Genomic DNA, 13,818 nt, shown 5'->3' on the forward strand with positions numbered 1-13,818 from the left:
AGACCTGGACGAAGTAACACTTAAGACACTCACAGTTATTTCACATTAGACCAGAGGTGGGCAATAATCTTTTTCCTGGAGGGCCACATGAGAAACCCAGATTATGGCTGGGGGTCAGAGAGGGGTTTGAATCATATTGTAACCTCTAATTGTATGTATCACTAGATTAAATTATAAAAAACATACTGTCCACTTATTCTCCAGTATTTATTATATTGAAAATCACTCTAAACAGTCAACTTAGGTTATCTGGTAATGTCATTCAATGTTTTAGCTTCATAAGTAAAATGGTGTGGTTTGTCTTACGGCCGGGCCACACATCTTGCGTCTGCTGTGCGTCTGCGTCGCGCTACGTGTTGATTTTAATTTTGGCGCCCATGTTAACAGGTTACAGCAGCCACACCACCGGCATGAGACGCGCATCTCAGGCGCGTATCTTGCGAGGCGTGAGACGCGCGTCATCTAGAGAATAGCAGCGACGCCTATTTTTTCTGCTTACCGCGCGCGTCTCTACAAAAATAGACATTCAAATGATATGTTACGGGGGCAGCTACAGCCAATCAAGGCTCGTTTTGATTTGAGACAGGAGGATGAGCTCACAGCTGCAGTTCTCCTGCCCCCTGAAAACCACATACAGTACATAGGCTACAATGTGGCTTCATTCCTCCCCTCCCCACACACACACACACACACACACACACACACACAAAACAATACTGCCTCGATTATGAAGTGAGCCGAAGCGATCTTCAGTTAAAATCATCATTGTATTGTTTAGCCTATAGCAAATTTAATAAAAGGTAAACTCTATAGGAAGAGAGTTGGCAGACAGACAGCAGCGCAGCAGCTGCAACGCAGCAGCCACACTGCCTGTGTGGATGCCGCGGGCGTGCCAGCCGCAGCCCCCACGCGACGCACACGCACTACAGTAGGTAGGTAGACGCAAGATGTGTGTCCCGGCCGTTAGACCTCCAAGGCCAGACAGAACCATCATGAGGGCCGGTTCTGGCCCCCGGGCCCAGGTCGGCATTAGACGATATCATCTAGTCTCATATCACGATATCGATACTATACAATATATCGCCCAGCCTACCATGCAGCCACGGGTGGGTTTGGGACCTACATGCCCTCCCTCACGGTGCCCTGGTGCCTTTCTCCTACTCATCCTCTCCATCCACTCCCATGGCACTAAATGCTGCTGCAGACCTATCTAGGACATCCCATGAGAGGTGACCAGTCGCAGGTGCAGGGAGGGGCACCATCGTCACCGCCCGGCCGGGCTGGGCCTGGTGCTGAAATGGCACAGCCAACACCTGCAGTGCCAACACGCTGTGTGCTAGTTTTAGCCTCCCCCTCCCATTCGGCAGAGTGGTTTCCATTGAAACACACCTCTCTTCTATTTGCCATTCTCTTTAGAAGGCTATTCATTCATGCCTTGTTCCTGAGTCGCGTCATTTATCATTTATGTGTTAGCGTCTATTTCCTCATCATGAGACGTTTACAGTGATTTATGTTTGAGGGCCATTAGCTCTACGCCAACTCTTTCGCTGGCCAGAGTGCAAGGTAAACAAACAGAAATGCCCTGGTGGTGAGATGACGGTACAAACAATGAAGGAAGATCTTGAGCCTGGAGACAATAGAATTTCTAACTTCGACACCGATACCCAGGAAAATAGCGATAAGTTACTCAATACCATTTTCGATAACTAAGGGGGGGATGACAACATATCAAGAAGAGGCATAAAAATATCAAAGACAGGTGGATGGACAGACGCACGCTTAAAACTATTTAAAAACTTTGCACTTACACAGCAGATTACCCTTACTCTAGTCATCAGCCTATCAGAACACTTGTAGCTTGTTGAAGCAACAGATGATATGGAGGGAAAAATCAGTAGTATGTTTGATTTTTCATTAAAGGGACACCGAAAATCAATGCTGATTTATTTTGCACATGATCTCACACACGGTAAACAGTTTTACAGGCATTCATTTAGTTTGACAGTTATAGAGCATGGAATGAGTCCGGAAATAGCACTTGGGTTCGTCAGGAGAAAAGTGAATGGGGTTTTAGAATGGGGATTTCGCTTAAATTCATAAAATAAGGTCCGTGGTTAACAAAAGTTTATGGACATGGTTTTGTGTTCAGCAAGACAATCTTAACACACGTGGCCACTTTTATGACTTTTGAAATGTTTACTGAAAATCGCATTTAATTTTTTTTTTTTTACGTTTCAAAAGTCATAAAAGTGGCCCAGGTGTGTGAAGATTATCTTGCTGAAGATAAATTACCACGCCCATAAACTTTTGTTAACTACAGACCAATCTTGGTAATAAGCACATGGGCAGTGTTTACATTCTCTCTGTTTTCCTCACAGAAAAATGCTCCCTTTCTCTACTTGCAGAAACTCCGCCCCCGCCAGTTGCAAGTCATTAAGGCTCTGTAAGGCTCTCCATGCGATTCTCCGTGGATGTGCGCATACAATAAAAAGAAACAATAACAGCCGCCCTCAGAGCAGATTTTGCATCTCGAGCAGAACTTCCACAGCTCCGTTGTGACGCGTTGTGATGTAAAATGCGTCACAACGGAGCGTTTTGCCAGAGGAGGAAATGGGAGCTCTCCGTGAGGAAAACAAAGAGAGATATTACATACATACAGAGATATTATATTACAGAGATTATAATGATACAAAGTGGGTTGATTGTCAGCAAAGCCATCCTTTAAGTGAAATCCCCATTCTAAAACCCCATAGACTTTTCCCTTGACGAACCAACATGGCGGTGATTTCTGGTTAAAGCCCCATTCAGCAACTTTTCCAAGTTTTGCTATTGGAGAAACTGCGCCGTCTGCGTGCAATAGTATCGATAACGATATCGCCGTTCAAAGTCAACAAAACACAGCGCCAGAAAGCTCTATGTACATGTTGTGACATCGGGTACTACTCACCATGTGATGAAATAATAATCCATAGTTCCGTGAAACATCATTTTCGTAGCAAATCCGAATCGAGTTACTTCCTGGTTTCCAGGAACACAACGCTGCCGCTGTAGAGCGCATGCGCACATCTTGCCACGGGATGTGGCAGACAAACTGCTTAGTCCCAGGGCTGGCCAATGGAGGGCGGTGTGGGATAAATAAAGGCGAGAGTCTCCCTATTACAAGTCAATCTACCATGTCCTATGACTAAAAAGATCTTATATTACAGTAAAAAATTTCCAAAAAAAAATACTGATTGGGGCTTTAAGCCTACAAAAATACGTCATCCCTGCAGTACTCTATTGAGAGTTGATTGTGACCACTAGTGATGTCACTGGTCAGCAACAATCAGCATTGTTTTTCGGTGGCGTTCTCCTTTAAGTGAAAGCACTGCTGGTATCAATACTGTTGCAAACAAGCATTGTATCTGTTTAAATTGTTTAGTATTGATTGATACTTTTTTTTTTTATTATTGTTTTTGGGCATTTTTGCCTTTATTCGATAGGACATTAGATAGACAGGAAAGGTGGGGGGAGAGAGAGGGGATGACATACGGCAAAGGACCACGGGTCGGATTCGACTCCAGGCCGGCCGCGTGAAGGACATGGTATGCGTTCTACCAGGTGAGCCACCGGGACACCCCAACTATTCATACTTTTGATAATCTTAGTCAGAGAACATTGCTATGAGTGTGAGAATAATACATGACTATTTTAAAAAGAACAGAGAAAACGTCCTAAAAACATCAGCTGATTCTTTCTCATTGGTTCAAATCTGTACAAAAACCATTACATTCAATTCCATTAACATCTAAGTATTTCCTCCCACAGGGCTAATCACAGGAAGTAGTGAGTGACATGACTTCCCCTCTTTACATTATTCATTCTGCTATTGGTTGGGCTGAGCAGATTTTTCCTGACACTGTGCTGTCTTTAGCCTCCAGTCAGTTTTAACTTGGCGACACCTCTTGATGACATTTCCCTGCGCCATCACCTTAAACTTCTCTGAGAGCGTTTTCAAAGGTGACGCTCTGTTTGTGTTTACCTTAATTGATGTTTACGGCTACAAAGTGGCGTCCCGCGTCCGCTTAGGAACTAGGAAGAGCATCATTCCCTGGATTCCGCACAGAGTCTGCTAAAAATTCTAAGATTGTTTACATGAAAAACACTTTCCCCACTCACCCCATACCTGCCCTAAGACCCCCGTTCACACCATACGCCGAAACAAAGCTCAACCTAAGCTCAACCTACACTGAACCCACAAGTTTCATTTAGGCGTCCTTGTTAACAGGCGAACCCGTTCACACCACCCGCGCGCGTGTCACGCTGAAGCCACACTCACGCCTTGCTCAAGCGATCGTTCAGGATTCATTCCTATTTTCCAAGCGTGGCGCGTGAAGCTTGAAGCTGCCAGCCATGTCAATGGGATTTGTTGGCGGGTTCAAGGCGTGCCGAGGAAGCGCTGGGAGGAAAAGAGAAGGCTTCTTGTGTGAACGGTTAAACACCAGTTCAGCTTGTGCCTGCCTCAAGCTTCAGCTCTACTTACATTCGGCATCCTGTGTGAACAAGGGCTTAGTGGCCGTTCACACCATACATTAAAGCCATGCCGAAGCCATGCAATTTCATTTCAATGTCCTTGTTAACAGGTGAGACCGTGCACCAGCCGCATGCCACGCCGCGCTGAAGCCATACCTCAAGCTTCAGTGCCTTGAGCCTGCCTCAAGCTTCAGTTCTGCCTATGTTCTGCCTATGGTGTGAACAAAGGTAAAGCCTTTGTTCACACCATAGGCAGAACTGAAGCTTGAGGCAGGCTCAAGCTGAACTGACGCTTAACTGTTCACACCAGGAGCAGTCTCTTTTCCCCAGCGCCTTGCTCGGCGCACCTTGAACCCACCCACAACTCCCATTGAATTCATGCCTGGCAGCTTCAAGCTTCACGCCTGGAAAATAGGACTGAATCCTGAACTGGAAGAGGAGAAGATGGAAAGAGCAAAAACACATGCTCAAAGATTTATGACGCCCTGCTTGAGAGCTGCAACGAGAGAGAGAGACACAGAGAGAGAGAGAGAGAGAGAGAGAGAGAGAGAGAGAGAGAGAGAGAGGACAGCATATGTGGAGGTAGAAAGAATAGAGACAGTCCGCATGTCTGGGAACACCCACAAAATGTTAAACGGCTGGCGCGAGAGTGGGGTAAAACCGCCGATATATCTCATGGGCTGGCTCACCAAAAGATGGTGCTGCGGCTCTAAACTACAGGTTTGGGGGTTCTAGAGCAGAACACAAGACGTCTGCTCAGATGTGCATTTACTTCGGTGGTTAAATCCCCGATCGTGTCTGCCTGGGCTGGGCTATCAGCTAAATTCTAACTTTGCTGAATGGATAGAACAGGGGTTTTTACCCCACCCTGACCACGTCCCCAGCCAGGCTGAGCCAGCTAACCAGCGTCTATTGTGGGCATTCCTAGAGCCTGTATGGGCGTTCCCAGACATGCGGACTGTCTCTATGGTGGAATTGGAGAGATGGTGAAGAACAGGTGAAGAAGAAAGAGAGACTGCAATCAAAGAAAGAAAGAAAGAAAGAAAGAAAGAAAGAAAGAAAGAAAGAAAGAAAGAAAGAAAGAAAGAAAGAAAGAAAGAAAGAAAGAAAGAAAGAAAGAAAGAAAGAAAGAAATGACGCTGGAAGATTTTTAAAAAATTACACCCGAGGCTCTAGGTCAACCTTGCCCAATGCTTTGTTAAGAGATTAGGAAATCAAACGGCGAGAACTTTTGACATCAACTTCCAGTGTTTAGAAAGCTTCCAGTGCTACAGCTCATGCATGTGCTACATCAACAGCTATACAGTAGGTGTGACTTTAGGTTAGGAATACAATGCTATCAGGCTGCCAGCGAGTCTGATCAGACTTAGTGTCGCTATTAATACACAAATGAGCACATTACGACACTTACCTAATGCTAATCTAAAAACAACATATAGGTCATCTCCTGATAATAATTAGAGGGCTTTTGGCGACCCTGATTCAGAAATCACTGCCAAGACACTTCCCTCACTCTGCTCCGAGCAACGTTTGCACCATGTGATACTGACATTTCAGATAAGGTTTATAACAGAGGAACTCCCACGTCCATATGAAGTCAATAGTATAGGGCTGATGATATATGCCACGTAAAGAAGCACACATTGTCCCACTCTCTCAGCAATGCATTGACCTATGCCTAAACAAGGTCACATAACAGATGATGAGGGGTGCAGCTGGGCCTAGGCTCCGGCACAGTGGGAGTGTTTTGTTTTTCTTTAATGTACCAATACAGCTGAAGCAAACAATGGCCATTTGTAATGTTGTCTCATTGGGTGACAGCAGTGCACAGTACACACGCAAAGTCAACAGCATGCAGACAGTATAGCCTACAATAGGCCAGGCCAGCGCTTCCCAAAGTGGGGTTCGAGGACCCCCAAGGAGCCCTTTAAGAGGGGTGGGGGTGGGGGGGTGGGTGTCTTCCAGCAAAATGAGCAGCACTTTAACTTCACTGGAGGGTAACTGGCAGTGCCAGTGGTGAGGGAATGAATGACAGTTCAATTCTCCCCAGCTGTTTTACAGTTGAAACAGTTGGAGTAGTTGAAGCACTCAGTCATGTCTAACAACACAATCTTGTCAGATGAAAGTCCCTAGGGAGAAGAATCGGATCAAAATCTATGGTGATGTTGTGGGCGGCCTCGGCTCCCTTCAAGAGACAACAGCCAAGGCATCTAAAACATCTAACATGCCGCTGTTGCACACACAATCCAGTGGAGCTCCAATCACATCTCATCAGACCGCTGTAAAAGACCACGCCACCTAACTGAATGAACCCGCCTCCACATGGGAAACCAAACCAAACAGTGAAAACGGACCAGAGCTTCTAGGGGGTAAATGGGGGATCAGCACAGATGTTTATTTTTACACAATCCCAGCTGCCTTTGGCTATCATTTGCCGAGATTAATCACAGACCCCGAACATTCTCCCTAAAACAGTGTCAAGTCTGGCCGAATATAAAAATATCACTTCCGGTCAAGCTTTTCAAAATAAAATGATTGATTCATATTTGTGACCCCCCCATCCCTTTCTTTCAAGAAGAAAGGGTGTAGTAGATGAAAATACGATCTGACTGTTGATATGGGATTTTTGAAGGCCAATAGTGACATTTTGGTTGTAAATTTTAGCTAATTAGGTTATATCTTGGTATTTGACCATTTTCATGCAAAATAAAATGTACTCAGTGTTCCCCCAAAGTTAAATGGAATCCTTGAAAGTGGCAGTAGATGTGGATGAAACAGGCCTTAAGCTGTTGAGGCAATCCTGACCTCTCTGATGATAGAGCAGGTAGATGACATCGACTGGTTGATATTTCTGTTGGAAAACTGATATCTATCTGACCTTAGTTACTAAAGCAGGTTCATGCAAGAGCTCATACATACATGTAGGTGACTCTAATGAAATTTTAATTACAAATTATATTGCAGACAATTTGGAGAAATGCCTTGCCTACTTAGCCTGGTAAACCGCCCGTCACGTGAACTCACATTTCATTTGGTTCTCCGTGACGGTCTGGACCCGCACAGGTAGTTAAGATGATTGGTCGAGCCATGCCGGCTCGACGAATCAGCGGCGGCCGTAGGCGGGCTCTGGCTCGTCTGGGCAAGTAGTGGGTACATGGTCTTTGTAGTTCTTTTCACTCGTCAACATGGCTGCCGCCGCGGAAGTGACAGGCAGTCTGAATGAAATTGAATGTAACGTTCCCAATTCTATGTATTAAATTCTAAAAAACGACCCTCAACATTTGGGAAGGCTAAGCCACACAACTAGTTCGTTATAATCTAACTAAATGCTTCGAAGGTGACTTTACGACCGTGAGGACTCAATCAATGAATACCACGGAGATCATCCACAGGCACCTTCGGCGATCTGATTGGTTGAAGTTAACACCCACCAGCGGTGATAGACAGATGGGTCATCCAATCACCTGCCAAGTAGCTTGGAAAAAGTGCCCGCCTCCGTCAGCGGGTCTGGTGACTTCATTCCCAGATCGACTGGTTTAGTGAAACCTATGTGGAGCTATACCGTCCATCTGGCAGCGTCAGGTTATTGCCTACTAGCCTCTTCATTAATTTATTCATTCTTCATGACCTCTCAAACATTCAAACAATTTCACAAAATAAATTAACGTACACTGAATGGTACAATTATGTAGCTATATTGGAATTCCCACCATAATGGGTGTCTAAAAAAGCAGTCTTCTCCTAAGCATTTTCATTTAACTGTTTTTAAGTATTTTTAAAATGAGAAAACTAGCAGGCTTTACAGAAGCTCACAGACAGCAGTTAAAAAAAGAGAGGCTTGCTGAACACTTTTGAACTGTGCGGTGTTAAACCTAATGATAAGTACAATAAAATATCAAATGAACCTCAATTTCAATTCTTGCACAAAATATAGCCTATAATTCAATGACCAATGTCTATTTATGTCTTGTCTATTTTCAAAAACTTTCAAGGCCTTGATCTCCCCCCCTCACAATTCACAAACTTTCAAGGATTTCAACGTAGCAACCCTGGTAAATCCAATTCTGTTCTTTTGGCGTTGTCAATTTACGCTTTTACCTTGAAGGCCACATGCCTTATTTCCTGTTTTGTGCATGCTACTTCCAGCTAAATTGACGCATCTGTTCCACGCTGATTGCGGTTGAACTGCCCCGCTCTCTGTCCGTCTGTCTGTCGGGAACGGCTATCTTCATGCTAACCAACACCGTGCACTCTTTATACACAGCTAATGTAAGAAACGACAATATCCCGAACCCAAACGAGTGGGCGTGCGAAATATTTTCAGCGTTTGAGCCCCAGACCGGCCAGATGCAACCCATGGAAGATGCTCATGGAAGACCGAAGCAGCACACCTCGGCATTCCGCCACTCAAAAACCTTGATAAAGACATTCAAAATATGATAAAAAGCAGTCGTCTCACCTGTACCATGGGCTTATAGCGGCTCCCTGCTCTTGTGGCTGTCAACGAGGCTGTGTGGCAGGCAGCTGCTGACTCTGCCTGCTCTCCTCCCTCCCTGTGGCCGCCCCTGGGCTCTGGCTGCTGGGATCCTTCCCCTGGCTGTCAGACCCCCGGTGCCGCCTGCCTGCCTGCCTGCCTGCCTCTCTGCAGACTACAGCAGCTACACAGCCTGCCTAGCATGATATGGGATACCGAGTGGGCAGGGCGTGTTCTCCAACATCACTCTGTCTGTGGAAAGAACGTCACGCCAAAGTCCATTCAAAAATCTGTCAAGCTAATGTGGCAAATTTCCTCGTCAGTAATTCATGTTTTACTTGTGTGGGTAAAACCTGTTATGATTCACTCTACAATTCGGCACACACAGCAAGCAGCAGTTTATTTCGGTATTAAACATCACCTTTTAGATTTAGTTCACACACCGTTCGTTACGTTTGTGGGAATGAAGGGTGACCCTGTCATAAAATGTGAAATTGTATTGGAAGCAGCGTTGGGGGTACCTCATTACAAAAGTAACATACATGTAATATATTACTTTTAGCAGTAACTCAGTAATATAACTTATTACCAATAGGATTTCTGTAATATTATACCAGTTACTTTGTCAAGTAGCCTAACACAAGTTACAAATTGAGTATTTTTTTTTTTAATCAAAGCATATTTAAATAAAGATACAATCATTTCCTAATTAAATTGTGTCTTTTTATGCAAATAACCACTATAGATGACAATAACAAAGGAAAAGGTTAACATTTAGAATTTTGGACGGTTTACACTGACTTCAAGATGGTTGAAATAATTTTTCTGGATGGTTCCGGGGCGGCGATGTCATTCTGCAACTGCTGTTATTTTGGTTAAAGTAATGCAAAAGTAGTGTAATAAGTAACAAGTTACTCTACACAGTAGAGTAATATTGTAGGCCTAAAGTACGGTAACTTATTACTTTCAAATGAAAGTAACTCGTAATATGTAGTATATTACATTTTGAAAGTAACTTGCCCAACACTGATTGGAAGACATAAGTGCCGTTTTGGAATGGATTCACTTTAATATTACCTTACCGTATATCCTACCTTTGTCAAGTTCCGCAGAGTGTCTGGCAGCCTGCAGGCAGGCCCTTGATCGTGGGTCCCAAGTCACTATAATGAGGAGTAGTATAATTAAACTTCAATATTATTTAATTCACTAGTTCTGCTGTGGCTACTTTTGGGGGGGGGGAGGGGGGTTGTAGTTTTATAACCTAGCTAGCCTACTTATTTTTGGAAGGGCAGATCCAGACCACAGGTTATTCAACTGCAGTAGCCACTATCCAGCACTTTTAATCATCCAGCATGGTCATAAACAATGAATAGAATGAGGTAAACTTAAAGAGTAATTAGGTTTCAGTGACATATGAACGTCTCATAATGTGTCTGATTTCTTTGGAACAGTAGCAGATTTCTCACATTTGTTTGAAGTGGGACGTCTTTACACTCAAGTCCCAAGTCAACACTGAAAATGCAAGTCCTAAACTTTGAGTTTTGAGCCCGAAACAAGTCATAATGTGCTCTTCACCAAATAATACCCTTTTAACAACAAAGTAACATGTACATTTGCACAAATTATGAATGCTTTTTAAAGTAGGTTAATTAATTAATTTGTTAAAACAAGTGCAACTGAACTCACTCAAGTCTTTAGAAGTCAAAAGTCTCAAGTCGAAATGAAGTCACAAGTCTTTTTTTGTCAAGTCGAGTCTAAAGTCATCAGTGTGACTCGAGTCCAAATCATGTGACTCAAGTCCACACCTCTGTTAACTGCTCCTAACTGCTCCTATTTGTTCACCCAGCAGCCTGATATTTTGCATCACTAGTTGCAAAACACTGGCGTATGAATACAGTTATCAAGTGTCATGTATTAAACAACGCTTACTTGCTAGTGGCCTATTGCGGACTTAAACTGTGAGTAATCTACACTATAATTCCGGCATCGTCTGTCTTTCTGTCTCTCTCTCTGTCCTTTGTTTGCGTATCTCGAGAACCGTTGGTCGGATCGACTTTAAACTTGGAGAGTGCGCTCAGGGGGACCTGACGGAGTGCAGTGCCCTGTTTTCGTGCAATTCGGACGCAAAACACATTCAATATTAATACATTTGTGTTCAATCAAGCGTGTGCTCCTTCAAGCCCCAGCTGATCTGGGCGGGTCGCTCCATGACAGTAAGTGAGAAAAGTAAACACTGCTGTGAGTACGGTCGTTGAGAGTGAATGGTCGAGAATGAGGGCGGTAAAGTAAACATTGGAGAGAAGGCAGCATGAAAGGAGCAGAGAATAGTAGGAGAACATGTATTTGTAAGCTGAATAAGCAGCATTAATATTCAAGTCTGTCATGAATAAAATCAAGGGGAAATAATCAGTAGAGCTCAGTGATCTTAGTTAAGTGAGATTTCTAAGAGATTTTTACGTGGCTATAATGGTAGGCTATAATGAGTCACACTTTCAGAAATAATATCCTCTAGGGCCACACCACTTCCGGGAACCCCCATCCTGTGTAAGTAGGGTTCCCAGAGTAAAACCTGGCCATTTCCACCACTGCTTAAGCTTCTGGCATACTCTTCGCGCACGCGCTGGAGGCAGGGCTCCGAGGAGGGCGCGCGCACTCGGCGCAGGCCAAAACAAAACATACTCAGTGCGCAGCTCCAGGCGCCAGGCAGTCTGAATGAAATTGAATGTAACGTTCCCAATTCTATGTATTAAATTCTAAAAAACGACCCTCAACATTTGGGAAGGCTCAGGCACACAACTAGTTCGTTATAATCGAACATCATGCTTTGAAGGCGACTGTACGATGGTGAGGACTCAATCACAGCAGATGTCCGTTGATAGCCTACCACGGAGATCTACAGGCACAGCAAAACCCGACGCGCTGATAGAAAAATCTCCATGGACGCACCGCACTGCGCTCAGGCCTCGCCCCCCGACACGCCCCGTGCGATGACGTCATAATCGGCGCGCGCCCTATGCGCTTGGCTGGGTGCAAAGAGTATGCCACAAGCTTTAGGGATGAGCATCATCTGCTGCATGCCATCGAGAACCGTTGGTTGGATTGAATTCAAACTTTGAGAGTGTGCCCTATTGTGCAGTGCAGTGACATATTTTTGTGCAATTGGGCATAGCGCCACCTACTGGCAACACAAATAGCGCTTTATCTTGATAGCCATTCATCTGATTGACTTAAAACTTAAGACTCGGGGACTGGGGAGTGCGCTTAGGGGGACTTAACGGAGTGCAGGGAGCTGAATTCTGTGCAATTCGGCACAGTGCCACCTACTGGCAACACAAAAAGTGGTTTATCTTGAGAACCGTTCATCCGATTGACTTCAAACTTGGGGAGTGTGCTCCTGGGAAGTCGAAGTAGTGCAGCGCTGAATTTCTTGCAATTTGACATAGCGCCACCTACTGGCAACACAAAAAGCAGTTTATCTCGAGAAACATTTGTCCGATTGACTTCAAACTTGGAGAGTGCGCTGCTCGGACCCCAATGGAGGGCAGTGTCGCATTTCATGCAATTTGGACTTATTCCAGGACTGTCTGTATGTCTTTCCTTCGCGTATCTCGAGAACCGTTTTTCGGATCGACTTCAAACTTGCGCCTACGGGGACCTGACAGAGTGCAGTGTGTGTGCAGGGGGCGAAGCGCCCACGGGGTGGTGCATGGGGGAACGGGCACTGCAGTAGTTTAATCAATGGGAGTAGTCCAGTATAGTGCCAGCAGCTTAAAGTAAATCATTTCCACAGTCTGTCCTGCATCAGTTTTCATCTAGCTACATCATCACCTTGACAGTTTCACAGCTCCTAGCTGAATGGCACAGGCTCTCTGCTACAACTGTGTAATAGCTACACAAGATAACTGTCAGTATTCCTCCATCACAACAAGTCACACACACCATTTTCATGCAGCTTTGAAAATATGAACCCATGACTGGAAGATGCAATACCAGGAGAACAGGTTTAACCTAAAGTACTGGACAGAGGAGTTGAAGGGATGTGTGTGTGTGTGTGTGTGTGTGTGTGTGTGTGTGTGTGTGTGTGTGTGTGTGTGTGTGTGTGTGTGTGTGTGTGTGTGATAATAATAAGACAAACTGGGCTTTGATTCACAAACTCAACCATGACCCTCACTTGCTAATATGATCCACTTTTGTTGCATCTGCAGTCCTGTAAAGTGTCATCATGTGCAGGTACTCTGTCAACAGAAATAACAAGACAATCTCTTAATAGAAATCAGACAGCAACAGGCCACATTCCAAACCACATAGCCTACTACTCTCTTATGTAGATTGTAGACAATCCACATTACTTGCTCCTCCCTATATCAGGTTCCATCAAATACCTGTGCGTATTCAACCGCAATATTCAGGTTGTACTGTAAATAACGGTTGATTGCTAGAACACTTAACAATGCGAGTGGTGGCTGATAGAGATATTATGTTTAGTTGTCGTCCTATCAGACCGCCCAGAGTGCTGCGGTGTGTTTAAAGAACACTCCCATACAGTATGGTGTGGATGTCATGATTGTGATCCTGTGATCAACTCCTAAAACGTAGATCATTTTTCTCCACTAATCCAGTCGAAAAGGTCTAGACTGGTTAAATAAACATTCTGGAGTTAGGAGTATTGTTTAGTAGGGAAAGGTTTGGCACAGCGCACGAAATGACAGGGAACTAGCTCTGCTTTTATGCAGCATACAAAACTCAGCCTCACCTTAAGTCAGCAGCCTCAGCTATGTGGCTGTAGGATAATGTGCAAGACCTAGATATTGAGCTACTTATTCATTATGGAG

At 44.5% G+C, this 13,818-nt stretch overlaps 1 protein-coding gene across 2 annotated transcripts in view; it reads right to left on the minus strand.

The window, feature by feature from the left end:
• LOC310793714 (fatty acyl-CoA reductase 1) overlaps positions 1-9,118 on the minus strand; it is a 104,982-nt gene extending 95,864 nt beyond the window's left edge. For both annotated transcript variants that reach the window (XM_083655575.1, XM_083655576.1), the window contains exon 1: positions 8,972-9,118. In XM_083655575.1, the coding sequence (XP_083511701.1) occupies positions 8,972-8,980 (9 nt within the window). In that variant the 5' untranslated portion in view covers positions 8,981-9,118. The remainder of the gene's footprint in view (positions 1-8,971) is intronic.
• Positions 9,119-13,818: the final 4,700 nt, after the last annotated feature.

The sequence above is a fragment of the Poromitra crassiceps genome, assembly GCF_964638095.1.
Source record: "Poromitra crassiceps genome assembly, chromosome: 2".
NCBI lineage: Eukaryota > Metazoa > Chordata > Actinopteri > Beryciformes > Melamphaidae > Poromitra > Poromitra crassiceps.